The sequence below is a fragment of the Cydia strobilella genome, chromosome Z, assembly GCF_947568885.1.
Source record: "Cydia strobilella chromosome Z, ilCydStro3.1, whole genome shotgun sequence".
Taxonomy (NCBI): Eukaryota; Metazoa; Arthropoda; class Insecta; order Lepidoptera; family Tortricidae; genus Cydia; species Cydia strobilella.
The window spans coordinates 56,408,874-56,436,852 of record NC_086068.1 but is presented as its reverse complement, the minus strand read 5'-3'; the positions used below and the strand labels follow the sequence as shown (position 1 = coordinate 56,436,852).

The following is a 27,979-nucleotide window of genomic DNA, read 5'->3' as shown; positions in this document are numbered from 1 at the left end:
TTGTAATCTTTAATAGATAGATAGATAGATAATACACCTAATAAACATACGTGTGCCGTGTGCTAGCTCGGGGCAAGAATACAAAAGTGATGTAGCAAAATATTTTATCGACAAGAAAATATATCGATGTTACTCTCAACATGTAGATGTTACTCAACATAAATAAATTTTATTTATTTTCTTAAAATAAACTACATTTTAAAATAAAAACAATTTACAACTTAAATGAATTTTATAGTATGATTATTTTGATTGAAATTACATCGGTATACTTTTATTATCATAAAGGGCTCGATATTAGACATGATATCGAACCTCTTTATAGTAATCGAGGATTTTTTAGTGAGTACATGTATAAATATATCGACATCAAATCCCTAGAACGTGCCCCGAGTTAGCACACGTATGCTAATGAATAACATAACTTTTTTGCTTAATAAACTCGAAGGTATCTTGCTAAATACACCTAGCATCCGTGTACCTAACGTCATTAAACTTTTTTTAAACTTGTTTAATTGTCCCGTGATAATTGAGGTCGGTGAGTCAATAAAAAAAAACATAATCATAGACAGAATCCACTTGAAAAAACTTACCGGCTGAAAAGCACTGGAATACAAACACGAAAACAAAATATCCCTTCAACATTTTCCCGTCAATATTTCGTGCACACTGACGAATTTAATGAAAAACTTTCGCATTGTGCAGTCGTTAAAAGAATAAGTTGAAACACAGACACAATTTATTTTAATCTCACAGAGCACTTTAAAAGACTGTTTTCGTTAAAAGAACAGTATTAAACGATGTCACTGAGTGTTTTGGTTGTGCGAAATTGTTTGTAACATTTTGGCACGAGGTATCACACGCAAGCGCGTCGGCGCGGCGGAGCGAGGGAACTGACTTCTGACTAATCTGACTTGAACTGAACTGAGCTTCACTAGAGTTGTGCCGCGCTCATTCAACGCTCAGCAATGGCGGCCAATCGCCACACACACCTACTAGGTGTAGTAGATTGTAGGTTGCTACGCGACATAGTGCCTTTTTTCGACAACATTATATATTCAGTAGAAATAAGGTATAAATTGCTAAATTTGAAACAAACCTGTTTAGCTTTATTGCACCGTAATCACACTTAAGGAACGGTTATACGGATACACTTAAACCTTTACGAGCGTTTTATGTTAAAATATCTTTTATCATTCGTATTTCAATAGAAATTAAAGTTTATGAAAATATTAGGTTATAGTTATGTCAAACACTAGAATTATGTCAAACGTATTTTCTTTTTTGTGATTTGCATCTTAGGCCAGAATTTTCATTACGGCAAATAGAGTGTGCAAAAAGAGGAGTGTTGTGGAATCCAATACATTCCAAGACTTCTCATTCCTAACAGACTACCTAAATGAAACTCTTGCTTTCAAGAGGCTTTAGGTACATTTAATTTTATGTATTCACTCTCTTTTACTGCCCACACATAAACCTCTTCTTCCGTAATTCCGTATTGCAGAATAAGTAATACATACCTAGTTATTTGTTTTTCAAGGGGGCAAAGTTGTTGTAACTGCTCGTGCTAATATTGACACCCGAGCAAGCGAAAGATTCCAAAATTGAAGCACCAGTCGTAGCGAGTGATTAGAAAAATGGAATCTTGACGTTGCGAGGGTTTCAAGGCACGAGGGTTAAACTAATTTTGCCACCGAGTGAAACACAAAATTTTTCACCACACCTACGCGACGAAAAACCTAACTGCTAAAACAAAATCTAACCAAATCAAATCCAAATCATCATCATCATCATCATCATGTCAGCCGATAGACGTCCACTGCTGGACATAGGCCTCCCCCAAGGCTCGCCACTCCGACCGATCCTGTGCCGCTCGCATCCACCGAATCCAAATCCAAATAAACGTTATTAAATATTTATCATTTAAAAGTCAATTCTACCAGCTAAGAAACTTAGAAAACAATACTGTTAGAAGTATTAGAACATTTAGAACAAATTAAATTATTTACATAAAATACTTTCATTTGTTTTTATTTTAAGTAGAAACACTACTATATAAATTATAAACTGAAATAAATGTCATATGCTATGAAAAAATGACCAAGGCCTCCAGTGCCCCAGGCTGGAAACAACTCAAAAGCATCAGATTACTTTGCCCCACATGTGGATAAAATGCAACTTTCTCATCGGTTTTTGAACAATCAAAAGAGCCTTTACCAGTTGGTGTGGTGAAAATAAAATATCTCCAGTCGTGTGAACACGATAAGTACCTATTTGGAATATGGAACCGTTATAAAACGATTTTATAGATACTAGTTAGGGTTCCGTACCCAAAGGGTAAAAACGAGACCCTATTACTAAGACTCCGCTGTCTGCTCTACCAGGCTGTATCTCATGGACCGTGATAGCTAGACAGTTGAAATTTTCACAGATGATGTATTTCTGTTGCCGCTATAACAACAAATACTAAAAACAGAATAATATAAATATTTAAATGGGGCTCCCATACAATAAACGTGATTTTTTTGCTGTTTTTTCCGTAATGGTACGGAACCCTTCGTGCGCGAGTCTGACTCGCACTTGGCTGGTTTTTGTACTTGCGGCCCCGCATGTTTGGATTGCTTGGTGTACAATCTGTTCTATAAACAAAGCACCCCTAGCCTTGCTATATGCCGAATTTCATCAAAATCGATTCAGCAGTTATCTTTTGTAAGCCCTTTAGCGTAGACGAAAATTAACATTGCATTTTTTTACTTATTTGTTTTATTTTATTTTGCTATGATACCTATCAGTTTGCGCTAAAATTAAATCAACTTAATATTTAAACCTGAAGATTATTTGTTCAAAGTACGAGATTACTAGCGACATCTAACGTCGAGTAGCGCTTTTTATATTTGTAGAAAACTGTACTACCTGCGCCATCTGTTGTTAAGTAGTAGTAAACTTACCACGCATCAATGATTTTATCCTTGAAAAAAAAAAAACAATTTCCGAACGCAGCGGATTTGTCACTTTTTGACATGCCATCAGTCATTATTCTGAGTGCCATCGTGACCCGACCAAATTACGTAGGTTGTTTTTGGTAGTATTTCAGTGTATGGTGGCGCCGCCTAATTACTGTTTTTTGATGAACACTTTTCTTACATAGAGATTTGACTCCTTTATATAGTCTCCATGGACGAGCTGAGGACGAGCTGACGTGCCCTCATTCTACCCACTAGTGAAGCGTTCCAATCTCACGAAATATTCGTAACTTCCACGCGAGAAATCTAAAATACAGTAATTTAAATTGTCCCAAAAGGAGTCATCGCTATAAGACTAAATTACTTACAACTGTAAAATTTTCACTATGTTAATTTTAGTGAATTACAATGACACACAATGTGTGTGAAATGTAAACATCGCTTAAGCAAGAAAATATCCGAACGCTCCAAGCAAAACACCTCAAAACTTTTCGAAAGTTATCAAACAAGATTTATTTTGGAGCCGTTTTCGGCGTTTTCTTATCTAGTCTCACTGGTGGCTTCAAGCGGTAGCGCGTATCAAAATCATGAAATCTGAATAATCATAAATTAAAACGTATTTAAAAATGTATACAAAGAGCACGGTGATTAAAGTGTTCGTATCATGTTGCTCTAGTGCCTTTTTGATGGAAATTTTGATGACGAAAGCACCCGAATGTGCTACATTAATAACTTTTTTACAGGCTTTCTTTATATCTTTACAAGGTTTTGTATTCACCACGAAATTCGGCACGGTATGTTGTATAAATTAATATTTACTTTGTAAACTGTATGTTGAAACTGTTGCTTTTGTTTTATCCGCTTATTCAGTTTAGTAACTAAGTTTCTAAGTTAGTTGTCGATTCGTTAAATGAACCATGGATTAAATTCACATAGCCTGCCAACTGTCCTGAGATTATTTCTTGTGGCACAATTTTTGTCTGCTATAAGACTTACTGGTTGAACTACTAGGGAAAACCTTTCTAAGTTTTTTAAATTTGTTGTTATAGCGGCATCAGAAATACATCATCTGTGAAAATGTCAATTGTCTAGCTATCACGGTTCATGAGATAAAGCCTGGCGACAGTCAGACAGACAGCGAAGTCTTAGTAATAGGGTCCCGTTTTTACAGTTTGGGTACGGAACCCTAAAAAAAGTAACAAACCAAAAGCCCAAAATGTCCTCTAAATTTACTCCAGCAGCCGGGCTAGCACATGATTGGCGCGAGAGTATCTCACCGCGACATAGACTACCCATCCCCCTTTAATTCATACACTTAGTAAAATACGGGTAGTCTTCTCGCGGCGAGATACTGTCGCGTCAATCATGTGCTCGGCCTACTGAGAATGGTAAAAAAATTAATAAACCGATTTTATATTTCAGATCAAACCCTCAATACCTATTAAGCAATACATAATTCTGGTGGTGTTATTTTTTATTACCAATGTAGCTAATAACTATGTGTACTCATTGCATGTGCCATCTACCCTGCACATGATCATTAGGTGAGAATATGAATTTAGTTCCATACAGTAGAACCTTGCTTGTTGTAATCCGGTGACCACTATAATCTGGATAATTTCAGCGGCACTACCCTAATTTGGGCTGACTTTGATAATCAAGGATGTCGTTTTCTCCAACTAATAGTGATTTATAAAAGAGATTATTACAGATATATCTGTGATTGCTCTAATTATAAAATGGAGGTACCTCTTTAACTTTGCTCACCCATTACCATCAAGATGTTGACTCTTTGGCTTCCCCAATCCAAGTGGACGAGACTCAACAACCGTCTCTCTAACTCCCGCTTATCCCTACCACTTGCTAACTCAAGTGTTACTAGGTAAGTTATTAAACCCATCACCCTGATATTAAATTCAGGTGTTTTAAGAATGTTGCCAATTAAAATTCATATTTGCTTACACTTTTTGATACAATTACTAATAAATCATGACAAAGTGTTGAAATGTGAAGTAGAAGAGCATACTTACAGATTTTTTTCTGCCAAGTAATTTATTTCCTTAAGTTTCGTTAAAGTAATAATATTAACTCAAGCGCTCCGTGGATGATATTAAGAAAATTGCCGGCATGGGGTGGCCTAAGCTGGAGGCCTTTTTACCCAAGACGGAATCCTAAAATAAAAATACTTACAATACGGAAAGAAGGACTATTTACAATATGTCATCTCTATTCACATTTCCAGTGTTTTGTCTAACTTAAACGTTATTGTTATTATGTAAGGATCACAAATAAAAGGTTTTCTATTTTATTTATTTATTAATACATACCTAAATCTTTGATTTATCACTAAAGGAAACCTTTGTAATCAGTTAACAGCTGGTCTTTTTCAGATCAGCATCTTCCCCCGTCAGCATGTTAGTATCATGGTACATGTTGAATCGCATCCCAAAGCTGACAAGAGCTGTCGGCTCCATCCTCATCAGTGCAGGAGTGGCGCTGGCGTTGTATGGCGGCGCCACTATAGAGCAGGAGCGAGGCACTTTTGTGTATTGGTGCATTGGTACGTTCAGATATTTTGATTATTCATAATTTTATCTGAAGCGGGACAACCTTTTCGCCGCCACCACAGAATAAATAATAGTACTAGGTACAGAAGTTTCACTCTCTAACAAAACGCGTCTATTACGACAGATATGACCGCTAGGTGGCGCAAGCGCGAGCAGGCGTCTGTTCCTTAGGCCCGATTTCCTCCTATGCTGAAGTCGGTCGAGGGTTAAATTAAATTATTTCACACCATGCATGAAACAAAGCATCAGAACATTAACCTTTTGGACGCCAATGACCGATATATACGCACCGTAGGTTCAACGCCAAAACCGATTAATCGGTCATAGACCACAGAGCAACATAGACCTACGTGCATATGCATAAAGTTCAATTTCAGTTTTGACATTTCGGTGACGTGGCGTCTGGATGACAGCTTTTGTGTTTGACACGGCGTCGAAAAGGTAAATAGAGTAACGTAGACAGCAGTTATTTTTAGACACAATTTCTATTTTATTTATAGATCGTTATGCTAATATTTCATAGTGGCAAATCGTTTTGACAGTTCAAAAAAAGAAACTCATTTGACTAAGTAGTAGTCAACTAATCTATTTGCCTACACTCAGAATAATGACAATAGGGTACCTATTTGACTACTAGTCAAATCAGTTTCTTTTTTCGAACTGTCAAAACGATTTGCTAATGTCACCCTATACATGAGAATAACAGCGCCCTCTTGACAATGATCATATATTTCTGGTCAGGCTTTATATGAAACTACCATGTGACGTCACGATCAAATTACCTACTCTTCATAGTTATATACGGGTTTTAAAATAGAAATTGTGTCTAAAAATAACTGCTCTCTACGTTTCTCTATTAATCTTCTGGTGCTTTATTTCTTACGAGGTGTAAAATTATTTATTTTTTCTACTCGTCGAGTAAAATCTGTGTATTACAACTTCATATGCAACAACAACCTTACTCTTTTCAACGTTGTATAGTCTATGGCACTTCCGACTCGAGAATAAGAATTTTATCGATACGGTTGTCAAATATAAAAAAAATTGAAAATAGAACTTCATACATTTAGATAAAATATTTCTTGTTTATGGAGACTCGATTCAATGCAAATGCGTCGCATCTGCTTTGCGATTGGTTGGCCAACAAAAACATTTTATTTTATGTTGTAGTAGAAACAATAGCTTCATAAGTCAGAAACGCGCATGTGACACCCTTCATATAGCAACAACCATACCCTACGAAAACAGATTAGCGTTGCTTGTTAGTCTCCATAGACTACGGTGGCCAAAATCGAGAAAAAAACTGTCTTAAAATTGAATTTAGCAAAGAGCAAGTACCAGGGCCTCATGAATTACGAGGTAGCTGTATACTTTTGGTTTGTTTACCTATATGATTCTACTAGTTGAAAGCGTTATTTTTTGTCTCGTAGAAAAAGTATTGTATACAATAGTGATATAATCAAGCTTTTCAATCTCGTACCTTAACTTAAGCAACTCAGCAAGCTTCGTTGCTTAAACACGGTACTCGACTGAAAAGCTCTCTATTATATCACGATTGTATAAAATACTATTAAATACAGTCAAATACCCTATTGTTGCAGGTGTGGTGATATTGCTGGCTACGCTGGTGACAGGAGCGTTCACTGGCTTGCAGCAGGAAATGCTGTACGCCAAACATGGAAAGCATCCTGAGGAGGTATTATACAGTACCATATAAATCATCAACATTACGTTGTTTTTAACTGACTTCAAAGAAGAGGCTTTCAATTCGTCGGGATCGTTTTTATTATTTAGAATAAAATATATTCAGGACGCTTAAACAAAAACTAAAGGGGCTCACTGACTTTAAGTCCGCCGGACGATATCGGCCTGTCAGAACAAAAATTTGGCTGTTTCGAACAACTGACAGGCCGATATCGTCAGGCGGACTGATATAGTCAGGTCAGCGGGCGCAGCATGGTACCATTTTTATCGCCTGTCACTATGCCCGTCAGTTTCGCACTTACATACTTGTCAGAACGTGTGACAAGCGATAAAAATGCGACCGTGATACCGCCGCAGGTCCCCTTAAGGTACCAAGAACATGTCATAGAAACACTACAACGTCACTAAAAAGTATGAAATTGTAACGGATAGGCCTTCGTTATTGCATACTATCCAAATTAACATTTACAATACACATGGTGCTACTTTCTCGCACTAGTGCGTAAAAGAGCACTTTTCGTGCATATGTCGAAAGTTTAAAGGGCCATATGTAAGTACTGTAAAACGTTGTACAATACACGTGCGAATAGGTAATTCGTAACTCGTGTCGCCACTCGTTTTTCCTCTTTTCCGCACTTGTATCGTAAATAACTATTATATTTTCATTTCAGATGCTGTTTTACACGCACGCTTTACCCCTCGTCATGTTTATATTCATCACCCCTCATCTATACAATACAGCCTTAACCCTAGACCTAGAAACCTGGCTTATCGTAACCCTAAATATAATATCTCAGTTTTTCTGCACTCAATCCGTCCACCAGCTAGCCACAAAGGAGTCTTCAGTCACAGTGACTTTCATATTAACTTTAAGAAAATTCGTGTCACTGTTATTGTCTTCCATTGTTTTTAAAAATAACGTGACCATTTTACACGTCGCGGGTACAGCGTTGGTTGCTGTCGGTACGTATGTGTATTTCGACTTTTTTGTATGGAAGCAGACGCCTGTTAAATATAAGGAATAGTTTAGATAACTGAAATAAATGTCATATACTAAAAGTAACCAAGAAAAAGTATCTGAGACCGGAATTGAACAGCATACGCGGCTAAACCTGACCAGGTCGGTAGGTACTAGTACCAAACTTAAGTATATATGCAATCTTTGGCCTGAAGCATTTGACTAATTGTAAAGGTCGATTTTTTTAAATATAGTCATCTTTTTCAATTTATAATTTATGAGTAGTGCGACTACTTAAAAAACACATCAAAATATTTAATAAAATAATTTGTTTTGTTCCCGAAGGTCTAACTGTCCAATATGTTGGTCAAATGTGCATTGCGTCTTTGCGTCTGACTCTCTCAAAGCAAAATGTGAGATGCAAATACATATTGGACAGGTGAAATACCACCCTATTTTAATAGTTTAGGAATTTATGAAAGAATCCGTCGGGTGTACATGTTTTGAGCATGATCACATTTTGTGTCACACACAACCTCGACTCGTTTTACTAACAGCCGGAAGACTAGCGTTCTCGCGCGCGATTCCGGGTTGTTAGCACCAAGTTGTTACCAATTTTTCCCACCTTTTACCAGTAGGTACCACTAGTTTTTACTAGTGGTGCTACCTTTTGGTGGGAATTTTTTTCCTCAGTAGTTACACTAGTTACCACCAAAATGTTGTTAGAATTCAATATTAATAATAAAAATAGTATAAATATACTATACTATTTATACTGTTTTTGGTGGTAACTACTGGGAAAAAAAATCTCACCTTTTACCAGCCCACCTGTTCCCAGTGGTAACTACTGGGAAAAAAAAATCCCACCACCCACCACTGGTAACAACTTGGTGGGAAAAAAAATCCGCGTAGTTACCACTGGTAACAACATGGTGGTAACTAGTGGAAATAACCCGATTCCATACATCTAGCGCGCGTAAGAACGCAAGTCACGCTAGAGGGTCATATAAGATTAAACAGAAGGAAAAAAATGGTTGATTTTTTTAGAAACAACAATGGGGTTGGCCGGTTGAAATAATGAGCAGATGGCGCCAGCATAGCTTGCCCTGTCAATCCCTAGAATTGTGTCAAATTTTAGTTTTTTTAATGCCCTGGATGCCAGCCCTTTAAGCCAAATCTCATAGAAAAAGGGGCAAGCTAAGATGGCGCCATCTCTGCAAACCTTTGACAGTTGCCAACCCCATTATGAGAAAGATTTTATAATTCTCGTGCCGTCGTGCCTTTGTTAAATTGAAACTGTTTATTATAGAATAGAGTATTTCTATTTGTGTAAAGCCTACTTTAAACACAGATCTATTTATGCATGTAGGTAGGTAGGTAAATACTAGGTATACAGATTATAGATATTATAATATTGTATATTTATTTTATATAGTAGATAGAACTAAGAGTACAAGTATTTTTTATTATATATATGATGAATGATGATAGTTCATAAATATTTTCTGTTTGCGATTCTTGATCATTTTTATTGGCTGGTTTTTAGACCCCAGGGACTACAGATGTAATATTACTTTAATATTGTTGTGAAAAAGTTATTTATATTGTATTTATATAAATTCGTTTGTTACTCAACGAGGGCTATTGCGCACAATTTCGCCGCTAGCGGCGCTAGTGTAAATGGAGGTCTAAAAGTGCCAACTAAACTATATCCAAAATTAAACAGGCTGAAAAAACGGCAAATTTAGACGTTAAAATTACCTTTGTGTATATTACAACGTATAGATATTATAAAAATAAGCATAGAAGAATTTTGAGATCTGTTTTTCTGGACCACCATCAACAGTGGCGCCAACTAGTGAGCAGAAAAACGCTAGCCTATTACGATGTTGGTTTAGTATACAGGGTAATTTCAAAATGATAAATAATACTAAACTAAAGATGTTGTGGGACCATAAATGAGAATAAGTTAAGATGTCAGTTGTTACATGAAACACTAGCATGTGACGTCACAATCAAATTAACCACTCTTTATAGTTTTATACGGGTTTTTTAAATAGAAATTGTGTCTAAAAATAACTGCTGTCGACGTTTCTTTATTAATCTTCTGGTGCTTTATTTCATGCATGGTGTAAAATAATTTATTTTAAATAATTGGGAATTTTGTGATAATAAATAAAACATTCCACTATTACGTCTTATATTTATTATGTCCTTAGCTAACCAAATTAAATGTAATACCGATTTTATACTTAGTCTTAAGATATCTTTAGTAAACTGATATACAATATTATGTGTACATTAAATTAACATGTAACACAACAGTCAACAAGTCAAATCACGAGGCAGAAATTAATTGTAGCCGATCCGTGAAATTAAATTTATTGTACTACATACATGTCAAACACTCACACATACGCATTCGTTCGCGTCACTATCTGTCCCTTTTACTCTGCCATATCCGCTGATTAATATCTGCGAAAGAAAATTGTAAAAATTATAATCTATTGGGCGCGTTAAAGTTAAGGGCCACCCCACACTGGCGTCTAGTCAGCGCTATGGAAAATGGCGTCGCCGCGCAGTTGCGCCAACGTTGCGTCGAGCAGCAGCCATAGAGTTGACTACTTTGACTATTAGCCGACGCTTGGGAGACGCTAGTGTGGGGTGACTCTAACATTTCTTTGTGAAGAGAACCATAGCACACGTAAGAACCATCACCCCCAATGGAATATAGGCGTATTTTTGAGCTATGTTCCCACTACTAGTGTCATCGTTAGTCTGTTTTATATTCTCACGAAAAAGCAAGGACTATAGTTATTAAATTATTGTGTTAGGCTGCCTTACCACTGGAGCGTAGATGAGGAGATGTGCGGGATTAACCAATAGAGAAGAGAACGAATGCCATTGGGTGTCCACATGTCTCCTCTCATCTCCGTTGATAATTTTTCTTAAATGATAATATACGTAATATATATTTATTAAATAAATAAAACATCTTCAACCCCCCTTAAAATAAATTCAAGACAAAATATATTTTTACTAACAAATTAAGTCAAAATAATGATTTTTACTAACGCCAATATTTTTTATTTTTTATTTGATTAATATACAATAGGGGATATTACTGCAATGTTCTGCCACCAGAGTGCAGGACTAGAATTTTTAGTAAACCATAGAGCAAGAGTAACTTATACATAGTTTGCAAAGATAATAAAATATGACATTGATGCATCAAGGCCGGTTGCTTACAGAGGACCTACCGGAAAACGCGTATTTATCGCTCGAATATGCAAGCATGACAGAGACGTTAGATAAATAAATTTTCTTGTTTCACGATAGACCCTCAGATTGTGGTAATAGTGGCTCCCTGGCGCCCCCTACGCAGAGTTTCGCGTAATATTCCCTATTATACGCACGTTACATCACGTGGTAAACGTGAAAATAAAAATCAGACTTATAATAGTTATAGTAGTGGGAACAAGTCATTTGAAGCTGATTTTGAAGTACTCACACACGTAACGCCTAGACAAGCATGCACATCTAGGCTCCAGAATTTAGTCCCTGTCGAATTTCATTAAAATTGGTTCAGTAGATCACTGGATAGTGACACCGAGATGTACATACACTAATAATATTAAAGCTATAGGGGATTTTAATTTAACACACAGTTTCTAAAGGGACGTCCATGTTAGACAACAAAAAGATAATACGTCAGTGACCCGTTTGAAAATAATTTAAAAAAGTTATTGATTGCAGAAGAGTGCATCTTGCCGTAAACTATAGTTTGTCAAGGGACTGTCTCATTTCAAACATAGACAGAGAGAATCATACTATCTTTGTCTTACACTAGTATTAGCACCCAAAAGAAAAGGATGAGTATAGTTTTTTTTGTTCCTATTTACTGACAAGATTTGCTTGACCAGCTATAGTTCAGCTGTCGTCGAGACTTTTTAGACTTAACAAACTCTTCTACATATTTGGCCATATCAAGCTTTTATATTGCATATACGCACGAAAACGTGACTATACACCGTTACAAAATAACGGCTATAACGTGACAGATTAAATTAATCTGTAAAATAAATCAACTTACATCATCAATCATGTAAGTTGTTACAACATATATACGGACTATAATATCGCTAGATCGAACTAAATAGTTTAACCAACTGATGAGGAATATATTTAAAAGAATTAGCTTGATCTATAAACTGAAATAAATGTCATATACGAAGGAAAAAAATGACCAAAGCCTCCAGTGTCCAGAGCTGGAATCGAACCAGCGTCCCCCGTTTACTGGACAGGCGCCTGAACCGCTCGGCTATCCGGTCACGGCGGCATGGGTCGGTCATATTTTCATAGAAAATAATTTAATTTGTTCTTAAGAGTAATTAGCTTGATCATTGCGATTTGACTACTTACATCAGATCTTCCGAATCACTGGCGAAATTCTACTAAGTCCAGCGTCTCAAATGGGAAGTCACTTTTCTATATATCGTGGCGCGCGCTACAGACATCATCAACCAGATACAAAGGTCTAAGTTCCGTTTTTATATCCCAAATACTAAAATGACAGATTAAATTTTGTACTACATTTACTGGCGATAATGAATGAGTGAACGCGAAAAACTATTTTCAATTCCTTGTTTATAATGGAGTTAGAACTCATATGACAGGAAACTGTTTTTTTATTTTTTATAACAATTTTCCAAATTTATGTAAAATATTCTAGAGAGCCTGCGGGGGCTGCGGCAGCCAGGTATAACTTATACACACCTGTTCTTGCTCTCGGACCGGCTGCGCCTGTCCCTCGAGCGCGAGCGACGCACGGACGGCGAGCGACGCCTCACAGACGGCGAACGGCGCGGCGACGGCGAGCGACCACGCGAGTAGGAGCGCCTGCGGGGGCTGCGGCTGCGGGACCTATGCGGAAATAGAGATGAGTTGGAGCGAGTGAGGGAGTTGAGCGGTGTGAAGTCCGGTTACTAAGTCGATGTGTTGCTACTTGCTAGACTTATAGTTTCACAGCGGTCGTGAAATCTATACGGAGAAAACGTGTTTTTATATAATCAACAAAAAGGAGGTGCTGTGACATTACAGATAGCATTCTTATACTAAATTTATAGTGAGGAGTGTTGACTCGGACAAAGAGTAGCTGAATTGACTGATTAGTACATTATCCAGATTATCCTATTATTATTTTGGACAAAAGTACTTTCTACAACTCTTGTATCACGGCAATAATGTTTAAGGTATCTCAGTTCATTTAGTTTTCGTGTTTAGGTTTCGGACTTCCTTACTTTATTAAACTATGGAGCCACTTAATGATGCTGCATTTATGCTTTATTGCATATTTGTCACATTTACTTTTTTGTAATTTAGAAGTTAAAAGTGAATTTATATAAATGCTTACCAATTTATAAAAAAACTTAAAAAATATTTAAATGTCAATGAGTTGAGGGATCTCGACAAACGAAATTCAAAATGTTAAAAGGGTTTGACATTTACCAAACATCACACCACTCACTTCTGCGGAAACACCAAAACTATTGGATCCGGGGTTTAAATTTACCGGCTTATTCTATGTTGAGAGCCCTATAACAAAAGTTAATCCTACACTCGGCTAGTGCTAAGGTAAGGTAAGATCACAGACGGCTGACAGAGTAACAGCATCAAACCAGATTGCACTACTACATACCCGCAGGCATTTACATGGCGACCCTGCCACATATAAAAGTAACGCGCGCATGGAGCAGTGTAATCTCTTGATACAGTTAGCAACAAATAGGTAGTGACTTAACACACCTTTGCTACCATAGAAATAAGGATGTGTTCAATATCTTTTGGCCGAGGGGTGAGGTATTTGAGCGGTTCCGTGGGAATCTGCCGAATCCTACATCGAAGCAGGTGACGCAGCAAAAAACTGTTGTATCGCCAAAATGATTTTGAGTTTTTAAGATTATAATTATTGTACAGGGTGGCCAAATAACAGGTATACACCTTAGTTTTGTAATTTTACTCTATGAAATACAAAAAATATTCCTTGTCAAATATAGTATTTAGGGCCGGCAGTTAAACATGGAAAATAATCTTTCACGATTTCTACACATTATTAAATTGTAAAACGGGACTTAATCGCGCCGTCCTCGAAACGTCGGAGGTAAATCTTATAACTTAAATACGCGATTAAGTCCCGTTTTACAATTTAATAATGGAAAATAATGTCAGACAAATGTCCACCTCTAGCAGCATGGCAGATGTGAACCCTTTTCATAGCGTTTTTCATCACATTTCCTGCGTTATCTCAGTGACTGTGTCTCGAATATTTTGTTTTAATTGCTGAAGGTTCATTGGTCTGTTAGCATAGACACGTCCCTTTAGATAGCCCCACAGAAAAAAGTCAGGAGCTGTTAAATCAGGCGATCTTGGGAGCCAATCAATGTCACCGTTTTTCGAATTTTCCGCAATACACGATTGGGTTAAGTTGACGTTGTAAAACGCTCCATAACAAATTTGCCGTATCAACACAAAGTAGTTTTCATGCAACAACTGTCATATTTATCGCCAAAACAAAATGGCGGCAAAAAATAGTTGTATAGGTCCAAGTTGGCCACCCTTTATGTACACTACCGCTCAAAAGTATTTAGGCACCCGCAATTTTCACCATACAATTGTATACAAAAAATATTTTTAAAATCATACTGTTCGATCGCAGGCAAATGACTCTCTTACATGTTGGATTGAATTTTATTTAGGTAAATATATTGAGCCTCAAATTGATGCCGCCAAAGGCATCCTTTTAAAATTTCGTGTTAACTTTATGCAACGATTTAAAAAACCCTTATGTACTAGTATATACAAAATAAAAAGATTTTGTACTGGAAAACGATTTATGGATTTTTTTACTCTTTACGCATTTGGTAAATAGGCAATGTACACGAATATTCTGCACGTCATTTTGAAGCTCGATATGTCTGTTAATTTAAAAAAGTAAACTGCACAAAAAACTGTTACCAGACTGCGACTTAGCGGTATAATTCTGAAAGTCGATTTTGTATACAATTGTATGGAAGAAATTAAGAGTGCCTAAATAGTTATGAGCGGTAGTGTATCTATGTTCGATTGTTGCCTGACAATGTTTTTATTTAACTATATTTGGCCACTTTGTCCGTCACTATCTATTTGATATTGACTGCGCACGTGGACGTTGTTGCTCTGTCAACAAAGCCATCTATGAAGGTAGTATAGGATAAAAAGTACCGAATATGGTGAGCTGTCGCTGGTGCTGGTAACGGGGGCAAGTTTCCGTTGATCGAGGTAATACGAGAGCTAAGGAAAGCTCCGCTGGTGTGCAGTAGAAGCGATTAGGTTCCTACACTGTGTGGCTCATAGAATATTAGGAAGGTAGAGGTCAGGTGAAGGCCGTGGGAGGGTCGTTGACTGCGGCGCGTAGCTGGCCGTCGAGAGCAGCCTTGCATGTTATTAACGAGCCGTAGTGGAGAGATGTGGTGAGGTCGTTGGTGTGTTGGTTGGTGGTTGATAAAATGGACCTGCAATAGTTCCAACACCAACCTCTTTTTAATCACACTTGTAAAGTTACTTAACTACAAGGTTTTTAAAAGCATTTTGTTTAAGTGAACGGGCTGATGGTCCAATGTTGTACGCATTTGTTTTTTCTTTTCGACCTAGAAATGTCAGCTGAAAATTGTCAAATTCGTGAAATCGAAACGCAATCTCAATGGAAATGGAAAAGTATATAGATTAAAAGCCCACATTTTATAGATTAAAGCATGGTATTTATAGACTGTTGTAGGCACAAAACCAAACAATATGATTTAAAGCTCACAACTGCAGCATGGGCATTAACCCTTAAATGCATGTTTATTTTTTGCCTGAAATTAATATACGCGTTACATAATTCTTTACTGATTCTGGAAAAAAAAATTAAAACATCGATTTTCACAGCTAAATCAGTGTTGGAATTTACATAGGGTAAATCATAATCTTTGTAAATATACAATTATTGGTAAAATATATATGAAATATCATACTACCATTAGAAATTTACACTATTTTTAATATACCTATAATAAAGATTTTAAATATAAAATAATTGCAAACCGCAAAAAAACGCCTAAATTACATACCAAAAATCATCAACTTTTCCAAATTTTCCGCCATTTCGTCTTAAAACAAATGTAGTTTTTTAAAACTAAAATACTGCGCTAATTTGAATAAAACAACAAAAAGTGTGTTAATTTACGATCAAAATAATTATACCGTACCAAATCTATTTTATCTAATTATGCATAAAATTATGTTTTTTGTTGTGTAGGCTGCATCCATCACTGCATTTAAGGGTTAATACCAGACTACAATTGCAGTCAAAGTAATACATACATACACATAATATCAATTGGACCACCAGTAAGGTAAGTACTTCCACTAACAAATTTTCAATTCACTTGAAAATAGTTAAACGAAAGGGCCCACCCTCGTTCACTATGTGCAAAGTTTCTAATAATAATTAAGTTCCAAGTGTCATTTGGTTCAAATGCTGCCGACACTGATTAAATTTTGAATAAATCATGTGCCAATAACCGTTCCGTCACACGGACGCGGATCCGCGCGCCGCGGCGGTGTGCAAACGGGACAGCGCTATGTTCATTGCGCTGTCCCACTCACATAGCGGATCCGCGTACGTGTGATCGAAGCATAACTGTGATGGTCAGCGGGATAGCTTGAAGAGCTTGGTTTGAATAGCGAGAATGTGTTAAATACCTTCTGTCGCGTCGGGTGCGTCCGCTGGACATTTCGACGCGGATTCTGGTGCCGCAGCAGCGCCTGGTGACAATGAATAATTATTTAGAAAATAAAAGTTACAGGCCGGACTTTACTATAATATTTATAGGCTGTTTTGTTACACACTAAACAAACACCTACATAATATGGGTAAAACTGACAGCCCCATGTGCAGAGCGTGCATGGAAGAAGAAAAAGAAACAACAAAACATTTTCTCCTAGACTGTAAACAGGTAGAAGTACACAGGAGCAAATACCTAGGGAATCCGTGCACACTGAAGGAGGCAGTTAGCAAGCTGAAGACCTTGCTAGGTTTTGTGGAGGAGCTGGGGTGGTTAGAGTAAGGCTACCTCGTTTCACGCAAAATAGGCACATTGGATGTCGATTTGCGGAAAATGCCCAGCATCACTTACTAACTACGGGCTGTTTTAATAAATAAATAAAATATATAGTATGTAATCGCCTCCTTTAATGAGTTAATTTAATACATTCGCTAGCTAAGTAATAAATAAGCCGTTGGAGATAGTTTGAGGCCCAAGGTAGTGTTTATCGATCTGATCATAATCATCATCCCACGAAGCCGTAGATATTATAAATGTTCCCCAATTCAAGACAAGTGCTGCACCTTGTGTGCAACACATGTCAGTCTTAATTTGGAGGTATCTTAATGTAGCACACTTATGACTCAAGCATTTCATATTGAAAATGAAATGGATCTAAGGAGCGTGCAAATTTAATGTCTTTCATGTCTTTGACGACCGGTCAAAGTTCTGGTGTTGCGGGTGTCCATGGGCAGCAGTGATCGCTTACCATCAGGTGATCCGTCTGCTTGTTTGCCTCCTATATAATAAAAAAAATAAAAAAAACGACACGCCAGACAAATGTGAACCGGCTTTACTCTCATAATTTCAGAACTAAGTTATTAATGTGATGAAAGGTAGAACTTTTATAAATTCACAAAATAAGTAACTTGGCGTTATAAACTGTCTAGTGGAAATAATCGTTTATTTATATATAAAAAATTCAATCACTGACCTAAACGAGGTTTAAGCACGCTTGAGTATGTGTGTTTAGACTTTCATTTTATATCAAATAGTAGGGTAGACGGAGAAGGGACAGTCTTTTATGGCCACTAGAGTAGCAGTACTGATAATTTCGCTACTTGACGATAGATGTCGACTACGAAAATAATAATCGTTTTGGTAACAAAACTGATGCCTATACAGTGAACACTATGCTTACTTATTTCTCTATGCCCGGGGTTAACCGGTTAAACCTGGGGTTACCATGGTTACCAGTACAATTAGACACTGGGTTAACTGCATAACCGGAATAACACCGGGTTAGTGGAATGGTGCAAGTGGTGCTTACTATAGAATGGCCTAGGTACCACGAGACTACTGATAAAAGATAAGAAATAAGTACATAATTCGAAATCGCAAAGCTTACGTAAACAATAAATTATGACCTTTCGTCAGCATAAACCTAAGAAACCCAAAAATAACGAGATAAGCCACGCAAACATAAAAATTACATGTGCGATAAAGTGGGTCTCGAACAAATTCAAAATGGCGGGCGGACCAAACCATAGCGTTACAAGGTTCATCATCCATTTCACTCTTTCACACATCAATCGATAGCCGACAGAGAGAAACGGAAAATCATGAATAAGATAGCTCAAAATCGATCGCGGGAGAAAGGACGCCTGAATGATTAAATAAATCAGCACTTACGTTCCATCGAGACCTCGCACTGCATCTTCGGCGTCTCGCGGGTCTTCAAACTCCACGAACGCAAAACCCGGAGGATTGCGCGCCACCCACACGTTTCTTATGCTCCCGTATTTGGAAAACACCTTCTCTATCTCGTATTTCGATGCGTTTGTACCCAAATTGCCCACATAAACTTTGCAAGACAGGTCCCATTCCCGGTAGCGCGACATCTGTAAAAGGATATTAGTTAAAATAATATCTACCCGAATAGGGATTGCCCGACGCCATTTTAATATAATTATAACGACACACGAAAACTTTATTAATGCGATAGTCATACCTTGTATAGTTAAATAAGTTCAGACACTTATCGAACTTGATAATCAAAAGTAATTATTTCGTTTTACAGACGTAAAGGCCAAGGCAAAACTCTTCACTACGCACAACCCGCCGCTCAAACGTCTAGAAAATGAATGAATGAAATGAAAAATTTCATTTGTGCCACTGAGTGAATGGAACGAATGAATGAATGAAGGAAAATCAATGAATCATATCCATATATGATCCATATCATATCAATCGGTCATTGGTAGCTAGTGATGTGATGTATTATTTGAACGATTCTAGAATTGGTACGTACCGTAAAACGTTGACTCTTTGTTAAAAAATATTTGTTTGAGTTTGCGAAATAAGAGCAAATGTGATGAAAATTGGATGTAAAAATACCTCACATTAAGTAGAAGGGATAATTTCGTGCAAGATATTTAAATTCCAAACTTCACTTATAGTTGGTAAAACCAAATTGTCAGTAAATAAGAACAAAGAAAACTACTCATCCTTTTCTTTTGGGTGCTAGTACTAGTGTAAGACAAAGATAGTATGATTCTCTCTGTCTATGTTTAAAATGAGACAGTCCTTTGAAAAACTATAATTTGCCTCAGCTGTCATGTGTCGAATATCAACACCTCTTCTCTTTCCTCAGTTTCCTCTTTCGTGTTACTTCAGTTACTTGTTAGTTTTATCTGTGATGTGACTTCTTTTGTGGCCGTGTATGTAAGCACTTGAATTTTATTCACGGCTATTTTTCGAGTATTAAATGTGATGGTTTTTATTAAAGATTTTCAAAATGGATGTAGTAGGCCTTCTGAATAATATACATGATAAATCGGATATGTTTGCGGTCACGACGTGGACGGCAGAATGGACCAATAATTTTGAAGAAAACCAGGTACGTATTGATTTTCTTTGCGTTTCTTCAACAATTTGTGCATATTTACGTGTTTTTATGCGTATCTAAGCTAGTAGAAATAATCTTGATTTTATCGGATGCGGAAGTACGGTTTCCTGGCCTTAGTTAGATAACAGTTGTAACAATAGATCTGATATCCTTGAAGTCAATGTGAGCAAATATTTTTGTGCGATAGGCCAAACAAAGGTTGCTCTACTAATGCGACGTGAAATTTGTAAACAACCGCAAACACCGCTGATAGATTTATCTCAAAGTACATGCTTAAAATTTTCAAATTGTCCGGTCCAGGTGAATAATGCAATAACAACTATATTCAACAGTTTACAAAGCCAACACCATAAAACTCTTATTAAAATTACAACGGAGGTTAGAAGGCTGATCATGATATAAATTAAATTCTAGAACTTGCATTTCCTTGGAATCCAACACGTAGAAGCCCTTTGGAGAGCTTTAATGTCATGTAGAACGCCTGCTGGAACTGGTTTACAGGTGCAACAACAGACACCCATGAACTGGTCACAGCAGGCATTGGGACAATTGTAGAAAAAGTGAACAGTATAGATTGAAGTTTGGGTGGACAATGAGACTGGGCTATTGTAAAGAAGTCCGGACACCTGCCATAACAATCAGAATCAGAATAGCCATTTATTAAATTGACACATGCTTAGGTACATTGCTTCAGTATTTAAATTCATTGCTTATTATGTATTTAACAAATTAATTCAAACTTGAAATGGCCTCTCCTTCAGGGAGAAGAAGTAGGCGTGGTAATAAACTGCATGGGTTACCAGCCCTGCTAGGAGTTTTGTAGAAACTTAGAATTATAGTTATATTTTTTTTTATTTTATTAATATTTTATTCAGATAATCATGTTTATTTTTTTATTTTTTTTAATATATAAATTAGTTCGTTCCATGCTCCTCGATCCCGGGCGCGCAATATATAAAATAAGCCATAACAATGCTAACACATTATCGAGGCAGGTGGTGTCTTGCCGCTGACTAGATGGGCCCCTGACACTGCTATTATTATTTTTATTATGTTTGATATTTTATATATCTCCTTTTTCAAGGGATATTAGTGTATTATGCGGGCCATTATTATTATTTCGTTTTAGACAGACAGCTGATGCTGGTATGTCTAAATCATAGTTCACTTAGCACGATTTCGCAGTTTAGATCTTATCTTATAGTTTCGGGGGCCCTTACGGATACACTTCGACCCATAGGGATCTTTTGTGCAGTTACCCCCTAGGAATGATCCGTCCGCTACTCAAGAGCCTTCCCCACCATCTCCATATGCCGGATGATGGACCTTATGGGTAGCTTTTTGAATTCCTTTGGTACCAGGTAGCCTGTTCCAAAGTCCTTCATTCTTTGTCTGGCGAGGGCGTGACATTCACACATAAGGTGTTCTATTGTGTCTTCCTCTTCGCCACACATACAACAATCGGTGTTGTCAGCGTGCCCCATCTTGGCCAGGATTCCCTTGACCCCGTAATGGCCAGTAAACACCCCCGTTATTATTTGGAGTTGCCGTTTGCTAAGTTTCTAAAGCTTTTTGCTCCAACCAGAGTCTACCCCTTGTATAAAGAGCTTTGAGTGCTTTAGACCCGTCAGACTGTCCCATTCTTCCTGGTGTTTGGTCTTAGTAAGGTCTTTGATATTTGTGTATTATGCGGGCCATTATTATTATTTCGTTTTAGACAGACAGCTCATGCTGGTACATCTAAATCATAGTTCACTTAGCACGATTTCGCAGTTTAGATAGTTTGTCTAGTCTACTTTATTGCTTGTTAGAGTCAATATTTTCTATGAGTAACTATTTGATACTGTTCCGTTTTTTTTAGGGTTCCGTACCCAAAGGGTATAAACGGGACTCTATTACTAAGACTCCGCTGTCCGTCAGTCCATCTATCCGTCTGTCCATCTGTCTGTCTGTCACCAGGCTGTATCTCATGAACCGTGATAGCTAGACAGTTGAAATTTTCACAGATGATGTATTTTTGTTGCCGCTATAACAACAAATACTAAAAAGTACAGAACCCTCGGTGCGCGAGTCCGACTCGCACTTGGCCGGTTTTTAAAGTTCTTTATGATCTTACAAATTATTAAGATAAGATAAGATACATTTATTGATAAAATTGTACAAATTTTACATGTCAATTCATGTATTATAATAAATTTATATTACATTACAATATTCAATTTGCGTTTGTAGTTCTATTGATTACAATTTTAATTATCATTATTATAATTATCATTATTGAAAGCAGCTAATCTAATAGTTATTCCTATTGTTTCTGTATATCTGTAATCGTTGCAGACTTATCTTGGTCTAACTTTACAAAGCTGTCAAATACGTTACTCTGACTATAGTCTCGTAAGATCGAAGCCAATTTTTGCGCTTTTGATTTTTTCTTTTATTTCAATAAGAATTCAAAACTCGAATTTACTTTGTACTCTTACGTAGCGTACCTACTACGTAGACGAACACGCGAACGCGATGCTGCGCGGGGTGGATCAATCCTTTGATACCTATAGAAGTGTCCTACGTGGGCGATCTCGTTGCGAACGCGAATGCCGTGGGCCCGCCGCGCCGCGCTGCACCGCGTTCGCGAGTTGTTCGCTTACGCAAGACGCAGCGTTAGGGCCGGTACAGGCGGACTGCAAACCAACTGCAACTTGTATGGGAACTGAACGCCAACGTTGCAGTTGGCGTGCAATAAGTACAAGTAAGAAAGGTGGAAAGATATGGAGGAGGCCTATACCCGACAGAGGTCCTTAATATAGTAAAATGAAAAAAAAAACCGGCCAAGTGCGAGTCGGACTTGCGCACCGAGGGTTCCGTACTTTTTAGTATTTGTTGTTATAGCGGCAACAGAAATACATCATGCGTGAAAATTTCAACTGTCTAGCTATCACGGTTCATGAGATACAGCCTGGTGACAGACAGAGAGACAGACGGACAGCGCAGTCTTAGCAAAGATAGATATAACTCCGTAATAGATGGATACAGTGTAAGGAAAAAAACGTGCCTCGAAAATCACGAAAATTTGATTCTAGATCAGATGGCGCCACTAGCTTTGGCCTACTCTCGTATAGAGGGCGTTGACGGTTTCGTTTGTTATTTATAATTTTGACGCATACCAGTGAAGGAACATGGGTCAAAATCATATTAATGCAAATAAAAAAAAAATGCAAATTAATAAAACCTTTTATCCATATTTAAATACATTTTAACGTATTTTTACAAATCTTTATTTTTAGTTTTAAAGTATGTCGATAGATGGCAGTGAATTTACAGTGGTTACAAAATTTACTATGACAGTACCGCTCTATCTTATTATATCCTCTTTGGTCTTAGTAATAGGATCCCGTTTTTACTCTTTCGGTACGGAACCCTAAAAACAATACAATTAGAAAAGTGAAGAAAACTTTTATTCTGTAAAACTATTTTAAGGAAAAAAAAAATACAAGTACACGTGGACTTACGAGAATATTTTAGCTGAACCGAAATTGATATAAAATTTTCGATATCAAATAATCAAATATAATAATTATCTTATCAGGGAGGTTACGTAGTATTTAATGAGATCTGAGAACTAGCTATATTGATAATATGTCCTCAAGTGATTAGATAATGTTCCATCGACTTGTTCGTAATTTGATCAGCCTCGTTAGGTTTTTTTTTTATGATGAATAGGCAGGCGTTTGACCACGATCCCACCTGATGGTAAGTGATGATGTGGTCTACGGTGGAGCACGCTTACCTATCAGATACCTATTAACTCTTGCCTTGAAGAGCCCCAAATTGTACTCATGCGGAAACACAGACTCGGGCAGAGCGTTCCACTCCTTGGCAGTTCGCATAAGAAATGTGGAAGCAAAACGCTTCGTGCGTATTTTTGTAGTTCCTACCATGAAGCGATGCCGGAGTGCCGTTTGTCGTGTGGTCCGATGGTAAAAATGGGACGGAGGAATAAGGTTGTGCAGTTCCTCGGCACACTCTCCGAAATGTATCCTATAAAATTCATAATGACGCTGCTAACAAAGCTGGAGGTCCTGGGTTCGAATCCCGGTATGGGCATTCTTTGTGTAATGAACACAAGTATTTGATCCTTTGTGCGGATGATTTCTATGTATTTATTATGTATATCGTCTCCTAGTATCTATGGTAAGATTTGGTTAGTTTGCCTAGGAAATATGTGTATGAAGATCTCCAAATATTTACAAAAACCGGCCAAGTGCGAGTCGGACTCGCGCACGAAGGGTTCCGTACCATTACGCAAAAAACGGCAAAAAAATCACTTTTGTTGTATGGGAGCCCCACTTAAATATTTATTTTATTCTGTTTTTAGTATTTGTTGTTATAGCGGCAACAGAAATACATCATCTGTGAAAATTTCAACTGTCTAGCTATCACGGTTCATGAGATACAGTCTGGTAACAGACAGACAGACGGACAGACGGACAGGTGGACTGAAACCCTAAAAAGGGCACAGTTAAAATGCAAATAATAAAATAAGGTATATTTTTTGACTTTAATTAATGGATAATTAAAGTACCTTTAAAGAACTAACATGGTCATATCGACAATCAATAGACTTAAAACCTTGTATTAATTAATGTATCATCTTTAACAAACTTAATGCTCTGTAATCAGTCCAAGATGTTTCATAACTTGGTATATTAAATACGATGCGAGAGTGATATAATGAATAACAAATAAAGACGTTGTTTATTACATACATACGTACAGTCGAAGGCAAAAATATCGATCCAGACAGATGGCTCAAAAATATGTGAACACGACTTTATTGTCTAAGGTGTAAGAGCGTACACATATTTTTGAAAGTTTGGGAATGTATATATATTTATGCCCTTGACTGTACTTCATGAAGCGTTTATATGAATAGACCGCTGGGTCATAATCTGTATACTACTGTATAGCCGTTTTGGACAGAAGAGCTTGCAAAAGAAACGTAATATGTGGTATTTTCTATAAAAAGGGACCTTATTGTCGATGGCGCTTACGCCATTATAAACGATGCTCCGATATAAATACAATGCCGCGCGACGCTGTGCGGCGTAAGCGCCATCGACAATAAGGTCCCTTTTCATAGAAAATGCCCAATATATCTAAAAATCTAAAGAAGACTTTCCAAAACAAGCGTCTATACGAAAATAAAAGTACTTAAAGTAACTCTTTACAAAGATACGAAGATAATCTAAGTTATGTTATTGTTCCGTATATGTGCCATTCTCAATCAAAAGGGTACTTATTGCCGGTTGTCAATAAGGCGCTATTTCCATATAGCTTTAATTTGAAATCAACCCTATCGACAAGCGACAAAACGTCACATATGTTATCTTACGTAACAAGTCTTACTAAGTTTGGTTGAAAACGTCACATATGTTATCTTACGTAACAAGTCTAACAACATTGTCATATAAGACGAATTGCGTACTCAATTTACGCGTACCTATGTGATAAAAATATCGCATTAGTTTACAATGTCGTGACTACATTAGAAGTTAACAAAATCAACTTTATTCTTTTACGGTTAAGACTTAACTTTGTAATGAAATTAAATGTTACGTAAAACCTTTTTAGGGTTCCGTACCTCAAAAGGAAAAAACTGAACCCTTATAGGATCACTCATGCGTCTTGTCTGTCTGCCTGTCCGTCTGTCACAGCCTATTTTCTCCGAAACTACTGGACCAATTAAGTTGAAATTTGGTACACACATGTAAGTTTGTGACCCAAAGATGGACATGTAACGTAAACAAATTAATTTTAAACACGGGGGCCACTTTTGGGGGGTAAATGAGAAAATTAAAAAATAAAGTTTGTCAAACTATATCGTGTTACATATCATATGAAAGAGCTCATTGAGAGAATCTCATATATATTTTTTATATAATTTTAGGACAAACAGTTTAGAAGTTATACAAAAAAATAGGCAAAAAATGACCATTCCCCCCCTTTATCTCCGAAACTACTGGGCCAAAAATTTTGAAAAAAATACACAAAATAGATCTTTACCTATATCACCGGAAAACCTATTAGAAATGTGCAGTCAAGCGTGAGTCGGACTAAATTACTTAGTTACGGGTAGTACGGGTTTTAAAAGACATTTCGCATAAAAAATACATTGTTTAAATTGTGTAATGTACGGAACCCTTGGAACGCAAGTCCGATTCGCACTTGGCCGGTTTTTTAAATATCTGTTACTAGGTCAAGTTCGTTACGTATTCGCAATATGATTAGATTTTATACGAGTTTAGAAAACTTGTTTTTTTATTATTATAGTTTTGTTTACACAATTTTGTAAGTAGTTTTTAAAAGTTAGTAACTTCTAAATGTCAAGGTAAAGAGTACGCAAGTACGCATTGACTTTATGGATTTTAATACGAGTATATATTTGTACAGTTAATGTAGCGGATGAAACTACGCTCCATAAATAGGGCATTTTCTATGAAAAGGGACCTTATTGTCGATTGCGCTTACGCCGCACAGCGTCGCGCGGCATTGTATTTATGTCGGAGCATCGTTAATAATGGCGTAAGCGCCATCGACATTAAAGGTCCCTGGAAACCCTGGAATATAATCCAGTAATTTTATACATTTTTTGCAGACTTGTTTATGATGTTGGCCCAAGGAATAATCCAAGTTTGTGACCTCGAGCGCCGAACGCAGCTTTGACAAAAAAAAACTGCGAAAATTAAGTTTTTTTTTAGATTTGGGCCATTATAACCATAAGGGACTAGTTTTTGATAATATCTTCTTAAGACTTTTTTAAAGTAGACTAAATTTGCCACAATAAGAGACTAGAAGTGTCTCTGTAGATCTAATAGTTTCCGAAAAGCATTTCAAAATTTTATAATTTTTTCGAACTTGAATTCGTAGGCTAAGTAAAGTAAGTGCAGTGAGTATGCACTTTTGTCTCAGGCGATGCCGCTTGACACGATTGTTCCTAAGGTCAAACAAAGCTGATTTGGCCCGGTAGCCACGAGATCGTGCCGTGTCTACCACCCAAAAGACGGGGGTTTCTTTAACCTGTTCCGATTGCTGTTGTGTATTCGAATATTTCGAATATAATTTTTTTTTACTAGCCTATTACTACGGCTGGGCAAAGGCCTCTCCCCTTGTTTCCACGACTCCCGATATAGTGCCTCCTCCGGCCAGTTATTTTAGAACATTACTAAGTCACCCTTCTCAACATATCCTTTGCCAACACACTATATAATTGTAGATTGAATCGTACTGCGACTCTTTAAGCTTTAATTACTGAACTTCCATGCACCAATGCACTATAATATACTTTCGACTAGCCATAAATTTTGCCTACTGTCATAAATAAATCTTTATAAAAATGTGTGAACGTTGAATTCTATTATTGTTACGTGCATAGACATATATATTACTTCGTAATTCTGTTTGTGAAATAAACTATTCTATTCTATTCTAACGTTTTATCTCATTTATTAATCTTCAAATAAGTATAATGAGAGCATCATGGGCACCTTTGCACCGGAATCGGCAGGGAGCGGTTTAATTTTCTTAAATTTATAGTTGTAATTTATATTTGTAAGGTTTAGTTTTAGGTTATTTAATTTGTAATTGGTATTAAATTAAATTACATTAATATTCTATTCTAAACACCGACGAGCACTACGAATGGGGCCGGTACATTTCAAAATCGCATTAAGTTACACCAGCGCGCTCAGTCACCAGTTCTCATGAATCGTGATAGCTAGCCGTTGAGATTTTCACAGATAATGTCTTTCTGTTGCCGCTATAACAACAAATACCCCATACAACAAACGTGATTTTTTTGCCGTTTTTTGCTTAATGGTACGGAACTCGCACTTGGCCGGTTTTGATGCTCGTTCACGATACGTTTTGTACTTGTTTCAGTTGCTATGGTCGTTCTGCGGTTGCGTCGTGATCTCACTAGTCGTAGTTTTCTTCTATTACTACAAGAGATGGCGGTCGAAAGGTAATTTTATCTGCATTAC

The 27,979-nt window shown here is 37.0% G+C and overlaps 4 protein-coding genes and 1 long non-coding RNA gene across 14 annotated transcripts in view; 2 read left to right on the top strand and 3 right to left on the bottom strand.

The window, feature by feature from the left end:
- Positions 1-892, bottom strand: part of LOC134755176 (uncharacterized) — a 117,619-nt gene extending 116,727 nt beyond the window's left edge. Inside the window, exon 1 of one of the 2 annotated variants that reach the window (XM_063691682.1) lies at positions 594-892. In XM_063691682.1, coding sequence (XP_063547752.1) covers positions 594-645 — 52 coding nt within the window. In that variant the 5' untranslated portion in view covers positions 646-892. The remainder of the gene's footprint in view (positions 1-593) is intronic. The other variant, XM_063691683.1, reaches the window with a different exon arrangement.
- Positions 1-27,979, bottom strand: part of LOC134755241 (uncharacterized) — a 153,178-nt gene that overhangs the window by 121,430 nt on the left and 3,769 nt on the right. The window lies entirely within an intron of this gene.
- On the top strand, positions 3,456-8,496 carry LOC134753864 (UDP-xylose and UDP-N-acetylglucosamine transporter-like). The gene is made up of 5 exons (XM_063689820.1): positions 3,456-3,757; positions 4,386-4,507; positions 5,354-5,523; positions 7,132-7,226; positions 7,906-8,496. Exons 1-5 carry the CDS (start codon positions 3,590-3,592, stop codon positions 8,257-8,259), a joined length of 909 nt encoding a protein of 302 aa, XP_063545890.1. The 5' UTR covers positions 3,456-3,589; the 3' UTR covers positions 8,260-8,496.
- LOC134755216 (RNA-binding protein 1) lies at positions 10,382-19,189 on the bottom strand. Of its 4 annotated transcripts, XM_063691738.1 has the most exons (6): positions 19,047-19,189; positions 18,728-18,936; positions 16,974-17,036; positions 12,969-13,115; positions 11,704-11,753; positions 10,382-10,667 (listed from the first exon to the last, which is right to left on the bottom strand). In XM_063691738.1, exons 2-5 carry the CDS (start codon positions 18,934-18,936, stop codon positions 11,747-11,749), a joined length of 426 nt encoding a protein of 141 aa, XP_063547808.1. In that variant the 5' UTR covers positions 19,047-19,189; the 3' UTR covers positions 10,382-10,667; positions 11,704-11,746. The 4 variants fall into 4 exon arrangements, 3 of the variants coding, with proteins under 3 accessions (XP_063547808.1, XP_063547807.1, XP_063547809.1); XM_063691737.1 differs by lacking the exon at positions 11,704-11,753; XR_010129013.1 differs by lacking the exons at positions 10,382-10,667; positions 11,704-11,753 and adding an exon at positions 15,453-15,742 and having other exon boundaries at positions 12,976-13,115.
- The window catches only part of LOC134755149 (neuropathy target esterase sws), a 73,484-nt gene continuing 65,251 nt past the window's right edge, over positions 19,747-27,979 (top strand). For all 6 annotated transcript variants that reach the window (XM_063691636.1, XM_063691638.1, XM_063691635.1 and 3 more), the window contains exons 1-2: positions 19,747-19,934; positions 27,879-27,960. In XM_063691636.1, the coding sequence (XP_063547706.1) occupies positions 19,833-19,934; positions 27,879-27,960 (184 nt within the window). In that variant the 5' untranslated portion in view covers positions 19,747-19,832. The remainder of the gene's footprint in view (positions 19,935-27,878; positions 27,961-27,979) is intronic.